Here is a 27,940-nt window from a genome sequence, read left to right as displayed (position 1 = left end):
ATATTTACTTCATATGAATAGGCATACCCCCAGTTTTGTAAAGATCAAATTAGATCTAAATGTCATCAGTAGGATCACATTAGCTTTCATTAACTCATCGTTTGTGGTTCTCGAAAGAAAGGCAGGACAGGTATTTTCCTGGTTTCCTTTCGAAGCAGTTCCTACTCTGATAAAATCAAGATTACACTGAGAGGGAAAAATGACTCATTTCAAGCATGGGCACAATCGCAAACCTTCAACTACTGCTGGTAGCGCGTACACGAGTCTACATATCAGCACCACGGACAGCAACACTCTTTCACGGTCATCTCCTGATCTGATATATTAGAACCCCCCAACCATCAGTGTATCGGTCGATATAACTCCCTATGGACAGATGTCAAAAATATTGGTCTGAAACGTTGAGAAAAGACCGCTGATTTTAAAAGATTTGCTCTGCAGCTCCTCTGGGACTCGTTCGTGTTGATGTTCTGACGGGGAAGCAACACCCCCGCATTTTGAAGCTCGCCTACCCGCACCTGTTGGAGGTTCTCCGTTGTAACATCTCAGTAGCCCGTGTCTGATTATGTTTTCAGCGATCTAAAAAATATATAAACTAATCCCTGCTATTGTTTGGGGATTCCACTTACAATCGGTAGCCAAGGCTATCTCACAAAATGGTCTCAGATCTTAGGGTTAGTCAGATGATGTCAGGCCGTGAAGCCAGCATAGCTCGCACTGAGAGATGGCCTCTAATTGCCAGAATTCTGATCAACAAGCGCGAAGCAATGCATGTAATTCTATAGCTTGGTTACAGTAGGCCTACGTGTAGATAATTTCAATGAATCGTGGTTAATTTGATAGAGTAAACATAACCTTGAAAACGTGAAGATATTAATTCATAATCATCGGATGGTAGCAGCAATGTTATTTAGCCAGTAGCCAACGAAACAAACCATGCAGGAAAAATTAGCTGAGATTGCTTACATGGCCATGAAATGATAGCCCATTTCCCTCCTCCCCCTTTTCCAAAATAAATATAATGCCTTTAATTAACAACATAGAACAAAAAAAACATTTTTTGAAAATGATACATTAAAATCAACTCACCAACTCCTAATTTCTCCTCCTCTGTAGGTGCCCACATTTTGCTGTAGGTCGATGCTATATCCTCACAAATCTCAACCTCATTCCTGTATGTCGTGGGAGGATGATCTTTGGATGAAAGCTACATCACTTTTGAGTTCGGCCTTTCTTGTTCTACACTTCATGTCATCGCGAATGAAAAAGATCGTGAAAACAACCTCGAAGCCTGAGCCTGTGTGTCTCAGATCGGTTAGCTTCGCTCTTTCGACACAGCCTCCGCGTCAGCAGTTGATGCAGTCTCCAGTAGTGCACGGATATTGGATCTCCGAGCCTTATTACCGCAGGAGCATCCACACCGAAGCCAAACTAATTAGATGTATTTTTCGTGAAACCTCCTGAGAAATTGTATCCCTAACTCAATCCCTAAAACGGGATATATCTTAATTAGGCCTCCCTTAATTTCCGCTGTTTAAAACGCCATATAACGACTGCAAGGCTTGTGTGTGAGCTGGTACTACTGACGGAGAATTCGTATACGAGCCTACAGCGTATAAGGATGCGCCATCTTCACGAGCGTCACATGACACGAGCTGTCAGCAACGTTCTATGAAGGTTCTGAAGATGCCAGCTGTCTTGTCGGGTAAAAGAGCGATCATTATTTCTCATTGGTTAAAGCTCATACACCTTGGCAATTGAGACATGTCTGTCTCTCTATCTGCCCCTATTGTTCGTTCCCTTAGCATATGAACAGTTTCCTCCTTTGAATTATTTGGATGTGGCTGTTAAGTGTCTACACAGTCACCATCTCGACGCACGCCATAAAAGACATGCACACAAGCTTGAAATGGGCTCTTGATCTAGGCTACCACTGATTTCATTTCTTATATCTTACTTTATTAAAAGTAAGATATAAGCCATATCAAAATTAATAAACACGGGATATTCCCATTTGACGCTCACGTGACAATAACATGGTTTAACAACGAAGGGTTGTGATTAAAGCTCTGGACAACCAGTAATAGTCCACTTTAAATGAAGGAATGATTCACCACTCACTCAGCGCAGGGACGGACACTTGAATACATTCATTTTCAAAACTTGCTATTCATGTTTTCAAATTAAAAAGATGAGAGGGGTTGAGGTTTAGACGTAGCCTAGATATTACCAAACGGACTTTCTTGCCATTCTATTGATAAAATATGTTGTGCATTTAACTTCGGTTGTATAGTATTTAATCTGCCTCGCTCTATGCGTAGGCTACTGTCAGCATGGACTGACTTGGTGATGCACATCACTGACTGCTAAGGCTTTAATATTCCAGTAAGCGTCTCTTTTCCCTCATATAACTTAAGTACAATGCAAAATCGTGTCCATGACCAAGAGATGACTACAGCCATGACTAAAGCCCTGTCCACAATGCCTTTAGAGTGCTTGGGTTTGAAAGTCATGGACCTGAAATCTTACCTGTTACACCTTCAAACAACAGAACTCCCTTCTCTCATGAGAGAATGACAAGCATAGGAATAGAGAGTTACAAGTATAGAAGATTATAGGGACAAATCTATCACTTTCAGTGTGGAGAAACCCATTTAGAGGGGGGAGTAGACCCAACTTGATCATGGATTTTCTCCGGTGTTCAAAGTGCATAGTATCAAATATAATCAAGAAATCTATCTGGGATGGCAGCTTTTGGTGTGGGTGAAATCAATTTAATTAACGAGTCAAGTGTCTAGAGGTTGCCACACAGATGGCAGTTGAAACCTATATACTGTAATAGTTTATGAAGCTAGATACTTCATGACTGTATGTACACCTAGCATAATGACTGCAATACAGTTTGTCATGCTTATTTTCGGAAATTATATGACTATTGTGACTGCTTTAAATTGGATTCTGAAACAGCACAGTACTGCATACCAGTCATCAGGACCACCATTAAAATACCTGGCCTGGTAGTCAGTCACAGGGCATTAAATGTAGCCACTGTCCATAAAGGCATCGTCAGCATGACTGGGTTCAGGTAGTTGAAAGCTTCTCAGTAGAGGTCAGAGCAAACCATTTCCCTTCCCCGTCAGTGAAAGTGGTTTGGACCACATACTTGCTCCTTTTTGGTAAACTAATTATAAATCAACATCCCAAAATTGATTTGCTCTCTGTACTGGGAATGGTCAGTAATATATTTAAACCTGTCTGATCCGTAAGTCAGACACTTGAATTGTGATGCATGCCCCCCTGTCAGTTTAGGTTTTCTAGTTTAAAGAGCTGTCTTTAACCAAGTTAACACAGAGAAGACTGTGTTTTATTACATTTATAGAAAAATACTTTAGATACATACATTCTGCACAAGTAGTAAGGTCCAGGGTCTTTACATCAGTGTAGGCTTTTTGATAATTACATTATAAAGGGGAAATCATTAAGAAAAGAGAGAAAAAAAAAGTAAAAGTAACACTGGAAAACAAGTGCAGAGAGAGACACCTGTGCAGCTCATCGCATGCTCAGCCTGTTCGAGGCAGAGTCCATGCTTTTAGTACACTAGCAAAACAGACGCGACTCGCTCAAGAAGTCGCTCACGTTTACTCATTCAAAACCAAACCAAAGGAGTAAAAAAACGAAACGAGCAAACACAAGCTGGTCTTTTTCAAGTGTTCTCCTGATACAGCATCAGCAGTGGTGAGCAGATCAGGTGAGCTCCGAGAGGCCTAGCCACCCCCGTGGTGTGGGGTGACGTCTCTTTCCCTCTTCCGAAATTCCCGATCAGCCGTCAGCAGCTCTCACCAGGTCTTTTTCTCCCTCACTCGTTCAGAGAGAGGATGATGTCATCCTCTAGATCAGAGTTGTCCGAGCTGTCTGCTGTATGGAGGAAAAACAAGTGAAGTTAGAACACACAAAACTGGTATGCGGTCTCATATTGAAATTGGACAAAAATATTAGACACCACCTACAAAACCACACAAGATTACGTATGTAATGCAAATAATTGATTAAGACACTTCCTACTCTTCAACAGCAGAAGGCTTTTTCAGAAGTGGCAATCTTATCTTTTTTACACTAACCCACTGCACGCACTATATTTTCACTTTGTCAGACTTACTGTTATCCAAGACTAAATCTGCATCTTCATCATTGTCATCAGAGTCATCGTCGTCATCATCATCATCTTCATCCTCTCCCTCTTCTTCAAGCAAACGTGCCACCTCTTCATCATCTGATGGAGAGAAGTCGTTGTCACCATCTTCCTCTTCCTCGCCATTGTTGTCGTTCAGCTCCGCCAAGATGGGGTCTGTTTCAATGTCATCCATGTCGATGTCGTCCATGTCATCATCAGAGTCATCGTCGTCATCATCATCTTCCTGATCGTCTTCGTCCTGCAGGTGAAGGTCAGAGTTAACATTGGCTGGGGGTCAATGTGCCATCCCTTGCCAAACAAGATCACATCATACTCTGATTTCTCAATTTTAAACTCCTCTACATCCTAGCCCTATTATCCATGACCATTAACATTTCCTGATGTCATAGTTGATACGGTTCTCAATATCTGATATAACTTGACTTTTCACCACATCTATGTATAGGGTTCCGATAAAAAAAAAAAAAAAAACAGACAAGTATTTTCCATCACTGTGGTGGATATTCAAATTCCCTTAATTTTCTTCTCTGCAAGTATCCATACTTATAATGTAAACCTGCTCTTTTTTAACAATTGGTGTTGAACGGACTTCCATTAGGCCATTTTATACAATTAAAAAAACAGTACTTGTGATTTTTATCCCCTACATTTCTTCAATAATGAAGATATGCTATATTGCTGTATTTTGTATACTGGTACCTCTGAAAAGCACTTCGACATTTACACATCTTACACTCACCTGGTCTTCCTCATCTTCCTCTTCCTCTGCCAAGCGTTGCCTTCCCACTTCATAGAGCCGACACACTGTGTCCATGTTTATTGCATCTTGGTTCTGTTAAGAAAGACAGATATCCACAGAAATATAACAATTCAACACACAACACACACAAATGATTGTTTGTTTTTTTCAGACAAAAATCTTACCTCTATTACGGCCAGGTAGCAATCTTTTGTGTCCGTGCACAGATCAAATATATTCCTCTTCACATCAATAGTGGCTGTGTTTTAAAAAATTAATGAAATTAAATTAAAAAATTAAAAACTTTCTAAATGTAAACTTTCTAAAATCATTTTGTAATGTTAGAAAAATGTAACATCGAAGGATTTAAAGGTAACCTGTTATTTTTTCTCAAATGGAAGCATAAAAAGGGGAGGAAGGGCAAGAGGGAGAAAGGAGAGGTAAAATATAATATTCACATCTGTATGAGCGTGCGTGTGCGTGTGCGTGTGTGTGTGTGTGACATCTACCGATGGGTTTGTAGTCTGTAGCATCAAATGTACGGAAGGAGGAGCCAAAGGGACTCTTCATCTGCTGCTCCAGCATGTCGTCATCATCATCAGCCTGCCGCATTGCTAGGAGACAGCGTCACACAGGCACAGGTTACCATGGAAACTCTGCTGAGTGCTTCCCACAGAGTACATTCTTACTCACAAAAATTCACCTTGCTGTCCTTACACCATAACTCTATAAACTGTGTGTGTGTGTGTGTGTGTGTGTGTGTGTGTGTGTGTGTGTGTGTGTGTGTGAGAGATAGAGATTCACCTGATGGGTGATGTAGGCCAAGTTTGTCACATTAAGATGATTCAATAGATATTACGTAGCAAGAAGCCAAGAGCCAAAGTTCAGTTTAAGACCAAAACAATGCCGAGGTAAAACTAATTTATACATCATATGTGGAGAGCACTTAATCCGTCACTATATCATACCTGTGAAATATTTCACAAACAGCAGAAACCAAACATGGCTCGGAAAAGACATTTTTGTCTTGACTTGAATGTCATGAGCAACAAAAATTATCATAATGCTTAAAAGTATGTTTACCTCCATAGATAACTGTTCCGTTGTTATTGAACACAATTCTACACTGATCAAGAGCTGGGACTGTGTGAAGCAGGTGAAATGTCCGTAGATCCCACTAATACGTCTATTAAGGAGTGAATATCATTAGAGGGTGTCCAACAAAAAGACATAACGAATAAACAAACACACACAGGCAACACTAGTGGTGTGGGAAGGATACAATCTCTGTGTTGATGATGACCTCCTGGCCATTGGGATGGAAGACACCGCTGATGTTCATGTTAAACTTGTCGAACTTGTGGATGGCTTGAGCAGAGCGAACGTCCCATAAGACCCCGTCATTCAAGACCAGATCATCTGTGGAGTTGAACGTGGCACAGTTCTTCTTGTAGTTGTTCGCCAGGTCGGGGTTGTTCAGAGTGAGCGTTTTTTGGCCTGTCTGGATGTCGTATATCTAGTAGAGGGATAGTCGCTTGTTATTTGGTAATCATATGCAGTTGTTGTTGTACATAGTGCTGTAACATAACAGCGAGTACTTACATGAGCGACATGCTCTTTTGTCCCGATGACCCGGTCTTGAGAAAGTTTACTGAACTCCACGTAATGATCGTCTAAAAAGGAATGCCTGAAATAAACATAAAATTGACACTTGTCAACTTGTTTCATTCTCAGATACATTTTTATAGATAATGCATTTATCAGTAACGTTTAACAATGTTGACAACTTTGGTATAGGTAAAAAAATGATGTTTTTTTGCTAATAGGATGACTGCTAGTGCAGACTTTGTTGGCTGATGCAAAATCCCTACACCCTTATTGTGCATGCTCATCTAAAAGACCTGCTTATTTTAAGATCTTGTTGAGGAGAAACAGGTCACTGGTGTTAGCTGAAATCCCTGTCCTGTTTTGCTGGGATAGTCCATCTATGGAGAACTACTTTTAAAGCTCAGTGTGCAAAGTGGAGTCATGGGTTAAACACAGACTACCTAGGCACTCCAGCTGACAGAGCGCCATGTTCCATGTGCTTTAAGTAAGGCCCTCAAGAATAAGTCATGAGGAGCCATGTACACGGCGGTTGAGCACAGCTAAGGCTCCGTGCTGACAAGGGGAAAATCTGCTCTCCCGCTTCCTCTGACAAACTCAGCGTTAGCTTGTCCTAGTTCTTACTTCCTGGAGCACATTTAGAGGAACAGGAGATGTGGATCTTTTACTACTAAAATAATAAAGTAAAATAAAATAAAAAAAAAAATATATATAAATATTCTGAATAAATGTATTCTGATAACATAGGTGTTAACATGGCTCCTGACTAAAATATTGTTTCTGTTCTTTCTTTAGAACAGCACTCCCCAGTGCTAGTGGACTCAAATGAAAAATACAACAATATTCCACGTCCTCTAGCTTAATATATAAACAGAGCAAAGATTCCACAGATAACATATTGCAGAAAATGTGGGAGGAGGTGAACATCAAGACTGACATAACATGAGGATATGCTAGAAAAAGAAAAAAAAAAAAAAAAAAAAAAAAAAAAAAAAAAAAGAGTTGAGGGACCAATAGAGGGACGAAGGAGGAGGTCAGGACGGGAGCAGAGAGGAGTGTGGGGTGCGCAGCCGAATATGAACTCACTTCATGATGAAGACGGATTTCATGCCCCAGAGGGCTGAGAGAGGGTAACTCCAAGAGGCCGAGGTGAGCAGCAGAGAGCCATCCTGTGGGAACAATTACAGAGCAGTGGCGAGAGAGGGAGAGAGAGAGACAGAGTGTGAGTGAGTGAGTGTGTGTGTGTGTGTGTGTGTGTGTGTGTGTGTGTGTGTGTGTGTGTGTGTGTGTGTGTGTGTGTGTGTGTGTGTGTGTGTGTGTGTGTGAGTGTGAGTGAGTGTGAGTGTGAGTGTGAGTGTGAGAGAGAGAGAGAGAGAGAGAGAGAGAGAGAGAGTGAGTGAGTGAGTGAGGGAGGGAGAGAGTAAGGGAGAGTGAGAGAGAGAGGGGGAGAGAGACAGAGAGAGACATCAGTGGGTGCTGCTCTGACACATAAACAGTTACGTAGGCAACTGGAAACAAAGGAAGGAACTCTGGTCTATGATGCATCGGCTTCAAGCTTTTTCTAAACATGTATCCACATAAACAATAATCATATTAAACTAGTGAGTGGGTTTCAAAGTGAGTGTAACGGAAAGTGGACATTAAATAACCATTAGAAGCAGCTTTTCGCTTTTATTTTTATGGAATGCAGGCTCAAGATGATATCAGGACCTGAATGGACAATGTTATGTTTTAGTGGTATAAAGAAGCACTCTCATTTTTTCTTAGTTCAAAACTTAGCAGTAAGGGGTTTAGGGTTCTCCTCCTTCTGATAATAAGTGACATGGGGTGGGAAGTATTCAACTAGAGTGTTTTGTTTTGTTTTTTGGAGGATGTATTTTTGCTTCGTTTATTTAAATTTGAGTCTATGAATAATTTTGCACAAAATAGAAATGGTTAATGCACAGGTTGACTGGGGATATAGAATGCCCTGTACATTTTGTGAGGTGGAATGTTACGTCTTTAAAAACACCATGTGAAACGCAAAAAAGTATTGTCATATCTCAACCAATTTAATGTGGGATTAGCTTTTCTTCAGGAAACGCATTTGCGCATATCTGACTCATTCTAGAGAGGAGGGTGGATAGGCTAACTATATCACTACTTTTCATAGTCAATTGAGGGGTACAGCCATCTTATTTCATAAAAGTGAGTGGTAATGGTAAAGTAAAGTAAAGCAAAGCAAAGCAAAGCATCTTAATGCAAAAAAAGCAAGTACCAAACAAGAAACTATTATTTTTTAACACGGGCTGGTTTAAGATTATAAAGTGATCTCACTCTGCACCTAAACACCAAGTGCTTGTATGCCTGAGGTAAAGGCAGCGCGTTTCTAAATCAATGTTGGTGGGATCCTTGTCTGTAATGTATTGCAGTTGTACTCAACAGCAACTGCAGTGCAATACAACGCTGCCAGGGGCTATGTGGGAATGCCCTTGAGATTGGGTAAACAGAACTGCAATAAAACACATTTATCAATTATGAACTCGTTATTAAGAACATAAATACATAAACCAAAAAAAAAAAATAATAATTTCAGTCCAACCACTACTACGCCTGAAGCACATCACTGTTTGGCTTCATGTTTGGACAGCTCAGAGAAGTGATCTGCTCGTTGGACCCTAAGAGCAACAGACTTGGACTCCACACATCCACACACACTGAGCTCCATCTGCCCTATTGGGCTCTCTCTCCAGATTCCTCTTTGTTTCAACCAAGCATATCCAACATGCTGTTCACTCATTTAAAACAAACATACTGATAACAAAGACAAACAGACCAAGACCGTTCAGAAAAGATTGTGAATTGGAAGAGGCTCTGAATAAGCCTGTTGGGCTTTCTTACTCTCCCTGGACTGCATTACTTACTTTTATCTTTAGTTTGAATGTTTTCTAAAATTGTGAAAAATAATAAAACCTAAAACTGAACGGAACCACTCTTGACTGGTTTTGAGAGTGTGTGTGTGTGTGTGTGTAGGGGAGCAGGCTTACCCGGGAGGGTTCCAGGTGCGTGATGGCGGAGCTGTGGCAGTTGTAGCTGGCCTCCTCCTGTCCAGTGAAGACGTTGTACAGCTTGAGCTGACCGGTGCAGGTGCCCAGCATGAGGAAGCGCTCGCGCGCGGAGAAGGCACAGCACATGAAGCCGCTCTCGTCCTCGTCGGCCTCGCGGAACACCGAGATGGGCCGGAAGCGGCTGAAGATGAGGTGGCGGTCGAAGCAGCCGCCATCCACGCCACCGTACTTGGGGTAGACGGTGCGGCGCGTGAGGCGCGGGGCGAAGTTGGCGGGCGCCTGACGGCGCTGCTTGGGCTCGGGGCACTGGTGTGGCGTGAAGAGGCTGAAGAGCGGGCAGGTGGTGACGGGGTTCTTGCAGCGCGCGTGCTGCTCGCGCAGGTACTCGGTGATGATGCTGTCCAGCGCGGGCGGCGAGGGCAGGTGGCGGTCCAGCTGCTTCTTCATGGCGGGGCTCTGGCTGAACGCGCCGTGGTCCGACTTTTGGCGCAGCACCCGCGGCTTGCGGCCAGCCACGCACGGCGACGGGCGCTCCCGCGTGAAGAGGATGCGGCCGATTAAAGGCGAGCCGTTGCTGTGAGCGCCAGCCTGAGGGGCGCCTCCCTGGGGGGCAGCGGCGGCGGCGGCAGCGATGGCGGACGAGAAAGAGGCGAAGGAGGAGGAAGAGGAGGGGAGCGGGGCAGCGTGGAGTTGAGAGGTGGAGGGCCGAGGCTGACCGTGAAGGATGGGGGACGTGGAGGCGTGGCTCCCGAGCCGCGCCGCCACCCCATTGGCCAGCCTTGGAGTCCTGGGGAGGATGGCGACCGGGGCGGCCGGCGCGGTCAGCGAGACGACCCCCGGAGCGGTGAAGGGCACGGGGTGGCTGTGGCTGTGCGTGTGCGCCAGCGGGGCCATGGGCAGGTCGGCCTCCTTGGTCAGCGTGGTGGCCGTGTCGTTCAGGCCCTTGGCCACCAGGTGGTTGCGGATGAGCAGCAGCAGCTCCTTCTCGGGGAAGGAGATGCGCGACTGCGCCACCACGCTGGCCCGCTGCAGCCGCGCCAGCGACACGTCGGTGCCCATCAGCAGCGGCTTGCCGGACACGCGCTCGATCAGCTCGGCCGAGTACTTGCAGAAGCGCACGTGCTCGCTGCGCTTGTCCTGCAGCACGGGCTCCTTCATCAGCGTCTGGATCTGACCGCTGCTGAAGAGCGGCAGCTTGCTGATGATCTGCCGCACGGCGGCCGAACGTGCCAGGCCCACCAGCGCCTTGCAGGCCAGCGCACGGATCTGGTCGGCGTCCGTGATGGGCATCTTGACGGTGAGCAGCGAGAGCAGCACCTTGATGCCGTTGTTGGACTGCACCACGTTCCACATCTTGGCCAGCACGCTCTCGCTGGCGCGGTTGCTCTGGGGCAGGCGTCGGCGCGGCGTGCCCCCCATGAACTTGCCGATGCTGGACACCCGCTTGTCGGGCGCACACACGCAGTTGATGACCACCTGTAGCGCCGACTTCTGGATCTCTGCATCGTTGACGAATACCTCACCCTCAGCCACAACCAACACAATGCTCATGCCTGTGGTGCACACACACACACACACACACACAAACAAACACACACAAACACAAACACAAACACAGTCGTTTACAACCAACACCTTCAAGGGAGATGAATAATACACCTGTGAAATGTATATTAAGACAAAGAACATAAAGTACAATGTTTTGCTGACTGAATATGGAATTACACCAAAAAACATGTTTATGACATTATTGGTCACTTTGACTTCTACACTACAATTTATACAGACAAAAGGATGAACAGTACTTAATTCATGTACATGCACCTAAGTTAAAGGAGTTAAGTACAGCCTTGACCCTCAGATGACAAATATTAAGCGGTTGTGCCAACTACCAAGGTGTCTGAAGGGACCTAGGATGTGTTCTTTTTTATAGACTCTAATTTGTGACTGCAACGTATTAGGTCAAAGCCCAATGTGTTCTGTTTGCAGTCTTGTTGGTCAGCTCAACCTTGAGGACATCAAGCAAGATTCTGTACTAGCATCAAACCTTATATGGGAACCTATAATTAGCGAGCTGACAGAAATTCCCTTTCAGTCGATTCACTCGGTACAACACAGATTGTATAGGATATCACGCCCCTCGCTGAGCCAGACCGGCAAGGGTCTGATACCCCATACAATTAGTGTTACCTACCGCGTGAATCTACTGAAAGGGAACAGTGGTGATACGGTGTCGACAAAATGGATGCGGAGAGGAGGGAGGAGGTGACGTGAAAGAAAGTGGACAAGGGAGAGACTGGCTGGACTTACTCACCTACGGTGGAGATGGTCGAGCCTCCCTCGTCCAGCACGGCCACTGAATCAGCCAGCATCAGCTGGGTCTTAGGCACCACTGTCAATATGCTCAGGATGTCCAGCGCGTAACGCACCGTGTCACTCCTGAAACGCACACAAACACAGCCGATGGCACCACATCACTTTTTGTCACTACAGAACAGGACTTGTGCAATCCTATTCTGCAGAAAGACAGCATGGCAACTGAAACACAGTGGTTACCTATGGTAAAGTTGATCATGACAAAAACATGGACCAGCAAATCAATCGATCCTATGCTACAGTACATGGGGACCGTACACCGTTGTAAACACCAGGCCACCGTACTGAAGAACCCCCTCATATTCTAAGCAAGCTAGATGGACAATGCACGCCAATCGGAAATGCATGATAGGACACTCACGCTAGTGTTCCAAAATTTGGCCAGCACATTATTCTACGCATAGATCGATGCATTTATGTCACTTGCAGACTATGAAACAGCCCTAATGGCCTTCCTACAGGAAAGTGCAACATGAGTTGCTGGTGCTCCTTTTCAGCCCTTACCTGCCATAGTAGGTCCTCCAGTCACAGGCAATTGAAATGAGCTGCAGCAGAAGCTGCACACAGGACAACTTGTGGAAGACCTCGGCTGGCTCCCAGTAAAGACGTACGGGCCCAAACTCAAACAGGAACTCCATCATCTCAACCACCTGCTCGTGGGTGTATGTGCACGCCTGAGCACGTGCCACGTGTAAACACACACACAAACACACACACACACAGGTGATATATTTAAGTACAAAATGAGATTAAACAAATTACTAATCACAAAATACTAATGACATTAAAACTCCAAGTACCCTGATTAAAAGAAATATGGATTCATAGTACTCTGCATATGGGTGTGAAAGTAAATGTGCACGCTACCTTGTAATAGGGCTGTGGGTGGATTGGAGCTCCCCCTTCTGTGCGCTGCAGGGACTGCTTGACCTGCTCCACCTTGATGGCCAGGTGCGCCTCAAAGTACCTACGCAGGGCCATACAGGTGTGTTTGGCTGTCTGTCGGCTGGAGAAGATCTCGTCATCACTTAAGAGTGCACCTTGATCCTCTGGGTTCAAGATCTCCAGAGTACTGATCTATACACACACACACACAAATTCATAGTTAACAGGCAGTCCCAGCTGTGCAGCATTATGAATTGCCATACATTTTTTATAATGTGAGATAGCTAGGCTTTTTCTCTTATCTACTTATGTGAAATAGTCCGCTCCCGAATAGCTATGCGCTAACTTGAAATCGCTGGTCCAGCCTATTTAATCGCACTGATCAGAGATTCCTAAGGTTATTGCCGACTTTGCCACTAACCTTTGCAAACTGATAATAAACCGCATTGGCAGTAAGGAAACAATGTATTTAACCTTGCTGTAGAAAATCATAGATTCCTCCAGCATTAATTCTTTGATGTTTACTGGCATTGCTTGCTACCATCGTTTTATTGCTTCCTCTAGTTCTACCACTACCACTTTTGATTAAAACTGTAATGTCATCTCCTCTGGTCGCTGATGGCCCGCCATCCCGATGGCTGAGAGAAATGTAAGTGCATTGAAAGTAGCCAGACCAGTATTTCAGTGAAATAAATGAGCCAAGACACAGGCAGGAAGGGCCAAGCTAATGGTGGCATAGACCATGAACCACATTAGACTTTTCTTTTAGATGTTGCATCAATGGGGCCATACAATTGAACAGTGTGTATATCTCTGCATCTTTTGAAAAAAATCTAGTTGAGTAATTCAATTTTATTAAAACACAGCTATCCCCAAAGTTTTGTCAGCAATTTAGTTTTCAATAGTCGCATAGGTTATGGTATAAAGCCTACCTGAATCATGCATCCATGTGACAATATTAGGTTGTGGTGTAAAACATGCAAAACAATAGACTTTCTTAATAAAATACATAAATTCCAGCACTTTCAATGACCCATGTCTATTTTCAAAAATGTTCAAAATGACTTTTTCAAATTTACAAACTTTCCAGGACTTCAAGGAACAGTGAGAACCCTGGGTTTCACTTTTACTTCAAGACCATTACCAGATTGACGAGACGACGCAGTCCATCCTGCTGGTCAAATAATTCCAGAACAGCCCGGAAAGAGAAGGAGATGGAGAAGAACATGGTTGCATGGCAACAGCCTGAGGCATGGGAGCATTCCAACAGCCACAGTGTGTACTTCACCACCTCAGAGAGGATGGAATGGGGGAGCATACACACCTGTCAAACACACACATAAGAAAGCGTGAGAAGGTACCCGTGTCTGTGTGTGTGTGTGTGTGTGTGTGTGTGTGTGTGTGTGTGTGTGTGTGTGAGAACACAGAAGTACATACCCGCTCCATGGCATCCTGATTATAGGCCAGGTAGTACAGACACAAGGAAACGCCGGTGGCCGCCATTGAGGGCCGTGGGATTTCCAGAAGCTTCTGCACTCCACCATGAGCCACAAACTCCGCCGCAAACTTCTTGTGTAGCAGCAGGGAGGCCAGATACTGAGATAGCAGAAATAAAAGAGGGCAAGATTACAAGCTGAGCTTGGCTTACATGTATTTCTTTGAGAAGCTCACAAGGGTGTTTTCTAGCATACATTCATAAAATAAAAAAAAACATACTTTGAGGGCTTCGAAGGTTAACTGCACGTCATTGGTCTGTTTCAGATCCATGTAATGCATGAGAAGCTGTCTGGCTCCCAGCTGCATGAACACCGCCAACAGCTGTACAGAGAGCAACGCATTTTGGGTCAAACTTCACGCATGTTTGAGTGTGTGTGCCTGTGCCTGTGCCTGTGTGTGCCTGTGTGTGTGTGTGTGTGTGTGTGTGGTGTTGGCCGACTCCCTCTGACGTGAAGAGCGTATGGACTCACCTCCTGGTACTCGCCCAGAGGGGTCAAGTACTGCAGAATGAGACGCTGTTCAATGGCAGGAGTGAGCGGGTCGAGGTGGTAGTTCTGACCAATCACCCACGGGCTCATCTCTGACCAGCTGCTGTTGCTCAGTTCACTGAAGCTGCGCTCCGGCTCCGACAGGGTGAAGTTCAGCTTCTGTTTCGCCTTGCGGCCGTTTTCCCGTTCCGCCCTCTTCTGCGCGAGCCTCCCTCCCTCGACTCGCCCGTCAGACTCATCCGGTCCAGGAGACTCGCTCTCGAGGCCCTCCGTCTTGGGGAGAGGCTTCTTGGCCGAGTTAGCACGACTGCTGGACTTCTGGCCTGACCCGAGGCTAAAGGGAGACTCAATGATGGGCTCCAGTCCGAAACAATCTGCACTTTTCACAGGGCTCTCTTCCTCTTCAACCTCTCCCACCACCCCACATTTGTCCATTCCGTTCTTGTCTTCAAAATTGGCACAGTCCACTGTCTCCTCATCCAGAGGCAACAGCGGCTCCAGACTGGAGGCCTTGCGAGGGCTCGGCCTCCTGAAGTCCCGCCTGTTCTCCACCTCTCGTTCTTGCAGCTCCCGCAAGCGCTGCAACATCAGTGGCACCTTCAAAACAAATGACACAATAAGATTAAGCAAAATAATAGCAAAAGTTAGGGTGTAGATTAACTGATTCAGCATCTGAACACATTACACACACAAAATATGTATAAAATTCAGTAATGTTACTTTTGGGCCTTACATTTGTTTACTATCTCCTGTGAAGTGGGAGTGTAAACACCTGATTTGTGTGTGTAGTTTTGTGTATAATGGAAGCCAGTGAATAGGGGGCTGTAAATGTCTCTCCCTCATGCCTTAACAGCTGTGCATCTGTACCCATAAGTTTTGCCTACTCGCTTGCCCAGTACAATTAACACAATATAACAGTGTATGTAAATGACCTACCAGTACAGAGTTTTCTTCACGGTAGTTGGCAGCAATGTCTTGGTTCTCCATAGCTCCTGCTAGGAGGCCCACAGAATAGATCCTCAAGGGCTGCTCTGCCTCCTGAGCCCATTTGAACAACTTTTCCACAATCCCCTCCTACACACACACACACACAAAATCATGTCCATGGTAAATGCTTTGTGTGACTGTATGTACCTAGGCTGGTATAAACAGAGAGCATATTAACTTATTATATGATGATACATAATAAAAAAAAAGAAATACCTTCTCCTGAAATACAACAGCGGTTTCCAGCCCTGGCATGATGTTCAGCAGGAGGCGGCAGGCAGCTGTGTTGAGGGTAATCTCCCTACTGGTCATCACATACGCGTTCACCAGCTTTACACAGAGCCAGAGACCAGTGATCAGTGTCAGTAAGACATTCTCCACCAAATTTGTTAAACACATATATTATAATATTAATATATTGTATTAATACATAATATTTGTAATAAAAAAGAAGGGAAAAAACATTGACTACATGATACATCCCCCTCTCTCGCATCCACATTTTCACTGAAACAGAAATGAAGTAAAATGAAAACAAAAAAAAAAAAACACAATACACACAGCAGATACTACATTCATGGAATGTAGCCTAAATTACACACATAGCACAAGCCAAAACTTACAGCGTTCATAAAGTCATCATTCTTGAATAGGATTTTCAGCAGGTGTCCCAGCATGCACTCTGGATCAGCTCGTCCTACAGAACAGACACAAAAACCATCATAGCGTAACCTTTTCAGAACACTTTCAGATCTACCATTTAAAACATGAATGACAGGCTATTCTGAGTAGGACATTGGTTTGAAAATTTAATTCTTTGCCAAGACGAGCAACCCAGGTCTGAGGACATTGGCAGCCAATGACTAGAATTCATTGAATTTTAAAGGTATTACATTAAAATATGAATATTTCTGAGAGGCTTCCCTTTTCATTGGTCATTGTGGACATATCATTATAGTTAGTGGTCAATGCAGTTAGTGTTGGCAGAGTAGACAGCCCATAAGAGTGGATTAAAAGTGTTCGTGTTTGCAGAAGTTACCTGGGTGACGGTCATCAAAGGGGTCAGGGTCGGCTTTTCGGTACTCCTCTGTCTCTCTCTCCACCAGTTCAGAGATCCTGCAAATAATCAAGATTAATGTACCACTTTAAGTCATACACAAAGCGCCTGACAATACAATTATGTGCTTCTACAAAATATTTCCTGTATTTCCCATTTTTCTACTTTGAATATAGTAAGCTAATCAACTCATCCCCAATAGAGAGGGGCATCAAAAAAGGTTTGTGTGGGTGCGCATACTTACTTGGTCAAGATAGCCACTAGAACTTGTGTGGTTCCCAGTTGCTCTCTGTCCCATTGCTCTAACAGAGAAGTGAGCTCAGCCTTGGAGTCCACACTGGCCTCGGCCGCCCCTGCCATCCCCCTGACTAGAGAAAGATACACAGAAACCCAACAGTCAGAGAGATACACAGACACAACAACAACTAAGAGAAAGGTATCACATGGTCAGGTTAGAGCTTTTCGATCATTTGGAGCAACTGGTGTTTGTGAGCCTAGATACATCCTTCAATGAAAAACGATGGACCATCAACAGACTTCGTTCTCGACAGATGCAATTGTACAAAGCCAGTGTTATTAGCCTGACAGCTGCGCTGTGCTGCAACTCCAAGCAGTCAACAGGTGAACCGCTTGCTGCTTACTGGCGCGCAGTCAATTTGCAGTTTTGGACTAAACTCAGCTCCAAGTGCTATATATTAAATTTGTTTGACAACAAAGCCCAGAACGTTGAAGGTTCATTAGTTTGTTTTTCCATTCGCCCTTCAGAAATAAACTATGAAAGGTTTCTGATAAGCGGGGTACGAACTGAACCGCTGTTCAGATTGTTATTCAACGTGCAGCCAGCCATGCGTTGACAGCTAACGTTGCCATCCAATTCTTAAATTTGCTAATACAGCACTTAAGCGAATAACAATGAAATATTAAGAAAAACGCAACAATCAACTCTCCTTTAAACGTACATGTAAACGCAAGACAGCGTGTTAAAATCTCAGGTTAAACATTTAGCTCGAGTTCATGACATCTACGTAAACATCTGGCTAGCCTACAGTTAACATTGTAACTAACGTTAGCCAAATAGCTAATTGATGCTATCGCAACACTGCAATACAAAAATGTCAGGTTGGTAGGTATGAACAACTAATGAAGAGCTAACCAACTTGAAAGCTAATTAGGTGGTCAAGCAACCATAACGTTGGAGTAACATTACCGTTAGCTATCGTTAATCCATGCTTGTAACCGGGCCACGAAATAACACCCCAAGTAGAGGTATATTGTGAAACCACTGATTTTGTCGATATTGTCTTTGCCAGGGTGACATTAACGTTACGTTGCCCGCTAGTACCTTAACATACAGACCCTTCAGCCAGCTGACCGGGCAGCTAACGTTTAATACTGAGAGGGAAAGCCTAGGCTCATGGTCTAGCAAGCTAAAACTGGCATTGCTAAATTCATCGGTGACAGTTAAACAACATATTAGCTGGAGCCACAAATCACATTTAGTTGGAAAACTAACACAGATGCTGCATGCAAGTTATAAAAAGCAACGTGGCATGGCGAAATGCGCAAAACGTGCCAGCTTGTGTGTAGCTACAACTAGTTAGCTAACGGCATACAAGGCTTTGGCTGAAGTCTTTCTGGCTAAGTAGCTAGGTTGCTTGTCAACTCGAAAACGTGCTAACCAGCTAGCTGACTTGCAGGCTGTTCTACGATCGTGAACCAGCGGTATAGTGCCTTACTGTTTCGTCCCGCTCAATCTTCCAACTTTACAACCCACTCCAGGAGTGACACTGTGTGTCCAAAGGGACACAACACCTAGTAACGATTCTATTTCAAATAGAACACCTAATAATGATTCCGTTTACAGAACTGGCTTTATGATATCACTTATATCAGCACTGTCGTGTGCGCCAAGGTTTATTATGGCCACCACGTTCTTTACGTCACATGTTCGGCGACTGTCGATCCCGCCTCCTCACCCATGACCTTTACCATAGAATCCTCCATGTCAAATAGACCGAATTGGTAGCTATATTTTTGTCTTACTACATTACAATTAGTTACCGATAACATAAGATGTCCATGTGATGTTGTTATGCTTATACATGATGCTCTTTGTCCGTGGATAGTTTTGGGATCTTCAAAAAGCGTCTAAAGACTACAAGATCTCTTGAGGCTAGGCCTACTTTGTATCTAATTGCCAAAGCTTGTAGAATTGCTGATTATATTATGGTGTTATTATTCTGTAAGATTATATTTAGTCTATATTAGTAGGCTGATACTGGTATTTTTTATTTAGGCTATATGACTTTACTTTAAGCTGTTAATTTTAGTGTTGATATTGGTTAATAATGTATTGATACGTCGCTTTGGACAAAACGGTACGCAGTACTTTTTTTTTTTAAAGCAGTGGTTCTCAACAAGGGGCGGGGCCCAAAAGGTGGCGTCAGGAAGGCAAAGAAGGCCTTGAGTTAATGAGAAAGGCTATTTCAAGCGCTAATGAATGTTTGAGCCATTAGAATGCTTCAATAATCAAAGTAAAAGTAATTACACTGTAGTAATTACTTAGTAATCATTCAAATAGCACGAATAACACAAACAAATTCATTACACAGCAATAACTTTTTTACTATGGATATGGTAATAGAAATGGACTGAAAATCTGTGAATCAGCTTGGGTTATTTGAGGATCATTGGAACGGTTTCACAGAAGATAGAGAGGAGCCTGCACACCTTGATAGGTTACACTGCAGGTGCAGCTATTTTGGACAACTTCAGAGTAACAGAAAAGAAAAGTGCAACATTGCTTATTTACTGATGAACTGACTAACATCAGTTTATCAATAAATCGGTTGCATCATGGAGCAAGCGTTGTTGTAACTTTCTTTTCTGATTGTTGGAACGATAAAAATTATTTTTGAATATATGAGATCTAATGGAAAAGGGTTGGCATGAGTATAAAGTTATAATGATGACTGGCAGATTATCACGTCTCCTAAAAGGGCCCTGGGATGTTTCTGTGAACACAGGGGAGCCTTGGGGGCAAAAAGGCTGAGAATAACTGAGACATAGATTAAAGCGATGGTTCGGAGTAATTTCACTCTAGGGTCCTTTGCACCATGACCCCGAGCCAAACACCCTCCCAGAACCTGTTTTCCCTTGGTCAAACCCTGGTCGAGCAGCGCTGTCAGAAACTAATGACTTTCTGCAGGCACTAATTGAACCAACTTAGGATCTCGTAAATTACCCCACTAATAATTCCCAGAATGGTGCGAAACTTCTACAGTAGTACAACTATGTTCTTTACTCATAAAACGAGGCAATATTTTCAGTTCAGTATTTTCATAAACTACTAAACATAGAATGTGTGCAATATTTTGTTTTTGACACATTGGAGATCTACAATTTAACCCCTAAAAAATTGGTTTCTAAGTGTTTTGACTGGAACCCTGGTGTGTCCTCCAAATAACCATAGACTATTAAAATGAATTTGAAGATGATACCAGAATTATGTGTCTTTTAAAACATACTTTTCAATAATTTCTTACATACATGCTCATTTTTGCACTGTATGATTTGGACTGGACATGAGTGTAGAGGTGGTTGGATCTGGGATGCCAGATACCACTGTTGGGCCTTCTGGAGGTGTTGTGGGTCTAATTCAACGAAGCACCAATGAAGGAAGGTGCCTGCCTGATATCCCCAGTTAAATGCTCCCAAGGGTTGCTCTGTTGGTGAAGTTTTTGCCCACAAAGGTTGCTTTAGTGATTTTGTTTTTTGATGGTAAATAGGCTTGGTTGCTGATTGGACACTGTAGGAAATTCCCTACCTATTGCACAAAGAATGTAACACCTCTGCCGTGCAGTGGCAGCACCAAATATTTTTTTTTTGCAGGTGCTATGGGGGAGCTTGGCTTTTTACCGAGGGTGCTATGAAATGAGGGTCATGGTTCTCTACTACATTTGGTTCTTTTGGGGGCGCTATGGCTAATCCAGGGGGAGCTATAGCGCCCCTCTGGCGCCGCCCCCTGCTGCCGTGTATCTGGAAAAAAATACTTTATGGACCACACTTTATGGACCAATTAACCTTACCAAGGAGCCAGTAATCAAACTTAGTATCAGTATCAGTCTGTCGGCTTTTCACTCACATAACTGTATCAATGATTATTTAATAATTGCATTGTTTATATATATATATATATATATATATAAATATTTAGTTTCTACTGTTTGATCCTGGTCTGCAGGGCACATCATTACTCCATATTAAACTAATATGCCATGGGTTTTCACTCTCACTTTCTCAGCCTTTATCTTGGATCAAATGACAATGTCCACATTTGATCCATTGGGACAAGTGTGCATTCATTCTGCATTGGTATAAATATGCTAGTCTTGCGTCACAGTTGGTCTCTTCCTCAATAAGACCACTCACAACATTTATATCTATTGAGAGACCATATCACAGTATACACAAGTAGGCCAGGGTCTTAATATTCTGCTGAAAAGAGCATTTCCCTTTTACAGCATTGTGTTTTTCTTAAAATATCACACCCTTATTGGCCCACAATATATTGATAATTTCAACTGTGATTGTGACTACAAGTGAATTACACAGGGAGAAATCTGACTTTTCAAGTAATTTACTATCAGAGTAAGTCTATATACTTTTACTTAGATAGATAGATAGATAGTTAGATAGATACTTTATTGATCCCCAGGGGAAATTCAAGACTTAGACTTGTTTCTTTCTACCTTTACCTGAACAAAGCAGATATCTTACCTTTTTTCCAAAAACGCAGGTCTATCCGCAACATACTGGATCTGTTTGAAGTTTTTAAATGTGGAAAACATTCTGTGTGGGCTATGGCCTTTAATTGAGTTTAAAATGCAACTTTGAAACATGCAAAAAAGTGACAGGTGGCATACTATGATAGCATGTTATCAGCATCTACAGGGGTAGGTGTGGCTTTTTAGAGACACACACAACTAGAAAAGTAAAGGCACACATTTGCTGACAGAAGGTGTAGACTGAAGAAGAGTATAATATTATTAATAATATAGTCTTCTTCAATATAATAATTTATTATATCAAACTTTGATAGAGTTTATGTCTGACAAACGTTTAAAGGTGGAGGTGGTGGTGTGTGTGTGTGTGTGTGTGTGTTGGGGTGGGGGGGCAGTCACGTGACAATCAGTGTACGCACTACTACAGTACTACTACTACTACAGGTATTACCACTACAGACTGTGTAAGGTGTACGATGTATAAAGTTGAAGGGGCCCCACACTTTCCAACGTTCTGATTTTACAAGCATATTGTTGTTAAAAACAAGTCATGGTAATGTTACTTTGGTATGAGAATGTTCTAGAATTATGGCCTATGCCATAATGCCATTGCAAGGCTGAAAATGTAGCTTAGGATTTAGAATTGTGAAATACCCTAGGTAGCCTACCAGAACAACTTTGAGCTCGATAAGTAGGCTAACCTTTGGCTTTTCTAAATATGTTTAGTGTGAAAATGTTAAACATCCATGGCATGTCCATGTTGGTAAGAGAATGACTAAAGAAGCGTCTATGAAGATATAACGTTATGATCACTCTTGAAATATTAGTTCATACAAAACACTGTTTTTATTTAAGTCCAGAGTGCACTTTACAAATGTAGAATGCAAGGCAGGAGCAGGACATAAAATAAACCGTATATGACGTCACATGCAGCCTCATTCTCACCTCCTTCCTGACTCCGCACAGCTGTTGCTGGCTGTCCAAGTAGAGCAGTAGTGGTCGATCCCTCTAAGCCGAAGACAGGCTAATTTTAATAACTATCTTGACAGTTATATTCATAATATCCATATAGTGTCCGTGTACATCAGACAGCCTTCCGAAGCACTGGGATATGGCCAGGCAAGAACAGATCCTGCTGCTAGACCCACCACATGAGCTCAAATTTAGAGGTAAGGAAGGTTGTTAGCAAGATAGGTGTGCTAGCTTGCTAGCTGGTTAGCAACGGGTAGGGCCTGTAGGTGCTATTTGCGAGTCATTTTGGCCACACCAGCATTCGTACAAAGCTGGACATATACAAAATGTGCCGAGTCAGTTATTTCAGCAAAACACATCCGCAAATGTCTTTTGTACTTGTCATGGTTATTTCTAATTAACCCATCCGAAATTATATGTAATTATAGCTAGCTAACGTTAACTAGTCTCTTGCGTCCAAGTCATTGGTTAGGTTATATCGCTGGCTAGCAATGATAGAGGGAGGCCGCGGTCATTTGCCTGCCCTGGATACTTGGTCTATTCAACGCTAACGTCAGCTCACTACATACAAAGCCCGCTCAGAACAGATTATTTTAGTCTACTGCAGTTGACGCTGTAAACTGCTGATTACTTCATGCATTGAAATGGTGTTTTTAATGCAGTATAGTTAGCTATGCGCAAGGGAAAATTGTTAGCATAGCTAGCAGTCTGCAATGGCTAACCAGTACATCACTAACATTATCCTGGTGGTGCCAGCCAAGCGGCTCTCTTTACAGCACCTTTTTGGTTATATAGCGGTAGCTATGCTAACCTTAGCGCTGATCTGTTGACATTGTTGATTTGCAGAAAATAACAGCAGACTAAGATATTTGATATCACATTGAGTCGAGGTAAAGATGATGGGGAAAGGATATAAACGGTCAAATACGTGATGTTACGCCATAAACGTTACTGTCATTTGAGGTTCCGATGCAACTTCCATTATTGTTGGAACAATTTGGCTTATGGACATATTTACACATAACTATTATCTTCCTGTGTTTGAGTCTCCGTTTGTACGTTAGCTAAACTGCCTAAATCCCCCTTCAGTTGAGTACATCTAATAGAATTTGGATATAGTTGCCCTTTCAAAATTTTGGGTGTGAGAATGTTGGGTTCACCTTTTCTTAATTACCTTCCATTACTTTGATATTAAGCTATCAGTGTAGACTCAGGGCCCATGAGATAGCTTAGTGAAATGTAGGTCTACTGCTAAGCAGCATGGATAGGTACTGCCACCAACACAGAAAATGTCTCATTGTCTTGGTTGACTGTTTTCCCACAGGTCCATTCACAGATGTTGTCACTGCAAACCTAAAGCTTGCAAACCCCACAGACCGGAATGTGTGTTTTAAGGTGAAGACCACTGCACCACGGCGCTACTGTGTGCGGCCAAACAGTGGTGTCATTGATGCTGGGACCTCCATCAATGTATCTGGTATGTACACATGTAAAATCATTCTAGAAACTGTTGTTTATGAACGAAGTGAAATTTTTTTCAAATATGGATATGTTTGCTCAACCACGTCTGCATTCACATAGTTCTGTCACACAATTAAAGTAACTGCTTACTAGTTTTGTTTTCCAGGATAAAACATGAAATATAAAGAGCATGAATTAAACTCCAAATAACTACCACAAGATTTGTCACAGTTAGATATGAATATTCAATTGTGTTGCTTTGATTATGGTCGATGGCTATGTGTTCTTTTTTTTTTTTAAAGTTATGCTCCAGCCCTTTGATTATGACCCCAATGAGAAAAGCAAACATAAGTTCATGGTGCAGTCAATGATGGCGCCTCCAGACATGGGAGACATGGAGGGAGTGGTAAGTGCCCGCCTTCAGATCTTCCCTCAGGGTCTAAAAGCCCTTGTTTTTCTGCTTTCTGAAGAAAATGACCAAAGACTCCAGCCTTGACCTCATCTGTCAGCTTTTAGTATTTGTATAATATCCTAAAGCAACAAAACAGCAATTGGTTTATTTGTTACTAGTTGACAAAGAATTCTATACATTAATTTTCAATTTCAATTATTGGAATTGCATATGTGGTCAAATTAAATTCTGACACTAATAACATGCCATACTAATCAGCTTGTCTCCTTGTCCCCACAGTGGAAAGAGGCGAAACCGGAGGAGCTGATGGACTCTAAGCTGAGATGTATGTTTGAAATGCCCTCGGACAGCGATAAGACTGTAAGTACTTTTCCTGACATCACACAATTTATCTCATTTCTATTTCATTGATCTTATTTCTAAAAGCGATACAAATGTCCCTTCTTCTCCTTCTGTCTGCCTTAACCCCACATTCTCCTTCATCAGCATGAAGGCGACAGCAACAAGATCCTGTCCTCCTCCTTGCTGAAATCGGAATCCTCCCTGCCGAAGTCCGCCAGTGCCTCGCTGGACGATGGGGAAGTGAAGAAGATCATGGACGAGTGCAAGCGGCTTCAGCTGGAGGTGCAGAGGCTCCGTGAGGAGAACCGACAGTTCCGGGTAAGAGGCCACTATAGTTCTGCCTTTCATGACGGCTCACATCCCCCATGCATGGGCCTCTTCATTACAACTTAAACTAAGTGTCCATGACAACTGTGTTGATTAATGCTTTTGTTTTATTTATTTAATTTTTTTCTGCCTTCCTCTTGTCATATACCTGTCCCCATTCTCCAGGACGACGACGGGCTGAGAAGGAGGAAGAATGTGGCTGCCTCTGCCCCCATGTCTGCCCCGGGGTCGGGCACTGCTCTGAGGGAGGAAGGGCTCACCACCCGTGTGCTGGCGTTCTGTGTTCTCTTCTTTGTCATCGGCGTCATCATCGGCAAACTGGCCTTGTAGGCAGCAGGGCCGTGGGGCCTGAAGGCAGCAGCATGCTTTAGGATGGAACAGACAGAATGGGACGGGCCGAGGGGGGGAGTGCCCTGTCACGGCTTTCATCCATTAGATCAATTATTTAAGATAACAATTTGGAGAGGTAATCAGTTATATAATGAAAAAAGAAGACCCAAGTCACAGATCTTGCCTTTTAATCATAGTGTACCCCCCCACCCTTTCACCTAGATACTCTTTTAAAAACCCCTCCCTGCATCTCTCCATTTCACCATCCCTCTCTTTTTCCTACCTCCCTCTTTATCCCCTGTTCCTTTTTTGCACAATTATGTTTATTTGGGGGGAGCGGGGCTGGGGGTTTTGGGTGGTAAGTTTGTGTTAATAGACCTTTTTTTTTTTTTTTTTTTTTTTTTTTTTAAAGATGACTGAGGTTGCCCTTTTACATCCTGGTTGAAAAAGGTGTTGTGTGTAATTGTTCCTGAGGTGTTTGATAGGAGGGCAGGAGAATGGAATGCTGGGGGAAGGCTAGCGTATGTGTCATCCTGTGGTTGTGATGGTTGTAAAAAGTTGAGTTGGCGGACTCCTTGTGTGAATGAAATGTCACTTCCTCTGTAAACACTGCACTGCACTTGTTCCGTTTGTATTAGTTAACGGCCATGTTTCAGTAATGAGAGATGGCCATTGTTTTTTTTTGTTCCTCACGTTTTTTGGTGTGTGAGTGATTTCCTGTAGACTCCTGTGCTGACACAACAGTGTAGGGCTGCACAGGAACCCTGTTCTAGCCGAGGGGCAAAGATTCTATGACAAATCACACTTAGGTTTCACCATTTTCACTGCAATATACTTTATGGCAAACAACTGCCCCCTGAGGCTGCCCCATGTCTCCAGAGGTGGTGCACCTCATATACACGAAACAAATACACACACATACACACACACACACACACACAAACACAAGAAAGAGAGCAATGACTTGGGTGCCGTCCATTCAAAGTGCTCCTCCTACTTGGTTTTATAACATCTACACTTGTTGCTTCTGCATCTCATGTGTACTGTAATTATTAGGCTATTGTCATTGTTTCCTCTTTTTTTGTATTCATATTAGCCATAACTGTAATCATGAGCTTTGTAAAGAGCTGTATGCTAATGGACTTCTCACTGTTTCTGGGGGCATGGAAACATTTGGGGGGCTTCCCTTGTGTTTAAAAACGACATTAAATACTGTCTATTCCAAAGGGACCATCTAATCACTAGCTCTAGGTTTGAGTGTTGTTTTTTTCCTGAAGTTGAAATATGCATATTTGTAATTTAAGCAGCAATGTATTACAGCGGGAGATCCCTTCACACATTACACAGTGGAGGTCACTTTGGAAGGTTGCCAGGCCAGTTTAACCTGGCCTTGTGTAGAACTACAGTAGATTGAACTGTTTAAAATTTCTGGTTGTAGTATCAGAGTCCACAACAGGATTTGAGTTGTGTGGGACTGAAACTGTTTGCATGACCCCAACAATTCATCATGACTGTAAACATGATCCTAGAACACAGATATGACCTGTTTAAGAAATATATGTACTGACATAGGATGTAGCTTATGTAAAACTGTTTTTAAACCCATTTATATCTTTCCAAGTGACAGTCCGTGTAGGGAAGACCGTATAATTATCAAGAGGAGAGTGTGTAACCACAATATTTAAGCAGGAGTTCTATCTAGAAATGAAATAAACACTGGAATTATGTTGAGAGTAGGGATGTATTTAGATGGTGTTATGGGTTGAATAAAACTGTCTAAGATAAGTGTTTGCTTTCCAGGGTAAAGTGCAGTGGAGGAGTGACTGACCTCAGCACAGGAATGAAGTCAGTCAAATATGAAGTCAGTTGTGTTGAGATTTCAGAAATTATCAGTTAATCAAAAAGATGGCTTAAACACACTGATATATTTAAAAAGAAAAGAAAACGCACATTACCCAATGTGATCTAACCATGTGGCCTCCTAATAAATTTCATGAACAAAAAGCTATGGTTTGTTTTGCATAACCTGAATGAATGATCAATTACTGCTTTGAATTGGGTACACACAGTTGTATTCTTTCAGAACCTAGGGCCAGTGTAATAACACTGCTAAACTGATTAATACGTTTGAGCTTAGCCACCTCATTTAATACACATGACTGAAAGTGTGATTGTATTTGTTGCCAAATCTTAATAGTAGTCCCACCAAATCTATTTGTAATCCGTTTAACTATTTGAGTGCACAGTAGAACTGCAAACTACTGTTTTTAAAGATCATGCGCTGAATGGTAACACACATCTCTTTAGTGCAATGATATTCTTGGACAGTTAGTGAGATACATTTCAAACAGAAAAGGTGTTGTTTTGCCATTACTAGGCAAGGTGCTCTTCGGAACCTGGGACGTACCCTGAAGGCGCTCCGTTTGTAAGTAGTTTGCA

The 27,940-nt window shown here is 43.0% G+C and overlaps 3 protein-coding genes across 6 annotated transcripts in view; 1 reads left to right on the top strand and 2 right to left on the bottom strand.

Moving 5' to 3' along the window:
* Positions 1–1,665, bottom strand: part of LOC125295821 (dedicator of cytokinesis protein 3-like) — a 41,275-nt gene extending 39,610 nt beyond the window's left edge. For both annotated transcript variants that reach the window (XM_048245340.1, XM_048245341.1), the window contains exon 1: positions 1,090–1,665. In XM_048245340.1, the coding sequence (XP_048101297.1) occupies positions 1,090–1,126 (37 nt within the window). In that variant the 5' untranslated portion in view covers positions 1,127–1,665. The remainder of the gene's footprint in view (positions 1–1,089) is intronic.
* Positions 1,666–3,337: 1,672 nt separating this feature from the next.
* On the bottom strand, positions 3,338–21,785 carry LOC125295820 (DDB1- and CUL4-associated factor 1). 3 transcript variants are annotated; one of them, XM_048245337.1, is made up of 23 exons: positions 21,653–21,785; positions 17,118–17,241; positions 16,856–16,932; positions 16,440–16,513; positions 16,033–16,146; positions 15,766–15,903; positions 14,812–15,426; positions 14,561–14,662; positions 14,282–14,440; positions 13,989–14,168; positions 12,827–13,036; positions 12,464–12,633; positions 11,898–12,022; positions 9,563–11,136; positions 7,623–7,705; positions 6,534–6,618; positions 6,214–6,447; positions 6,015–6,108; positions 5,441–5,545; positions 5,117–5,190; positions 4,932–5,024; positions 4,157–4,430; positions 3,338–3,915 (listed from the first exon to the last, which is right to left on the bottom strand). In XM_048245337.1, the coding sequence occupies exons 1-23, from the start codon at positions 21,684–21,686 to the stop codon at positions 3,857–3,859; spliced, it is 4,797 nt and encodes a 1,598-aa protein (XP_048101294.1). In that variant the 5' UTR covers positions 21,687–21,785; the 3' UTR covers positions 3,338–3,856. The 3 variants fall into 3 exon arrangements, with proteins under 3 accessions (XP_048101294.1, XP_048101295.1, XP_048101296.1); XM_048245338.1 differs by lacking the exon at positions 21,653–21,785 and adding an exon at positions 18,610–18,811; XM_048245339.1 differs by lacking the exon at positions 21,653–21,785 and adding an exon at positions 18,081–18,248.
* Positions 21,786–22,610: 825 nt separating this feature from the next.
* Positions 22,611–26,745, top strand: vapb (VAMP (vesicle-associated membrane protein)-associated protein B and C). Its single transcript, XM_048245336.1, has 6 exons — positions 22,611–22,826; positions 23,954–24,106; positions 24,393–24,496; positions 24,782–24,862; positions 24,989–25,162; positions 25,337–26,745. Exons 1-6 carry the CDS (start codon positions 22,769–22,771, stop codon positions 25,499–25,501), a joined length of 735 nt encoding a protein of 244 aa, XP_048101293.1. The 5' UTR covers positions 22,611–22,768; the 3' UTR covers positions 25,502–26,745.
* The last annotated feature ends 1,195 nt before the right edge of the window (positions 26,746–27,940 follow it).

Source organism: Alosa alosa, chromosome 6 (assembly GCF_017589495.1).
Source record: "Alosa alosa isolate M-15738 ecotype Scorff River chromosome 6, AALO_Geno_1.1, whole genome shotgun sequence".
In the NCBI taxonomy this organism is placed as follows: Eukaryota; Metazoa; Chordata; class Actinopteri; order Clupeiformes; family Clupeidae; genus Alosa; species Alosa alosa.
This window is presented reverse-complemented; position numbering and strand designations above follow the sequence as displayed.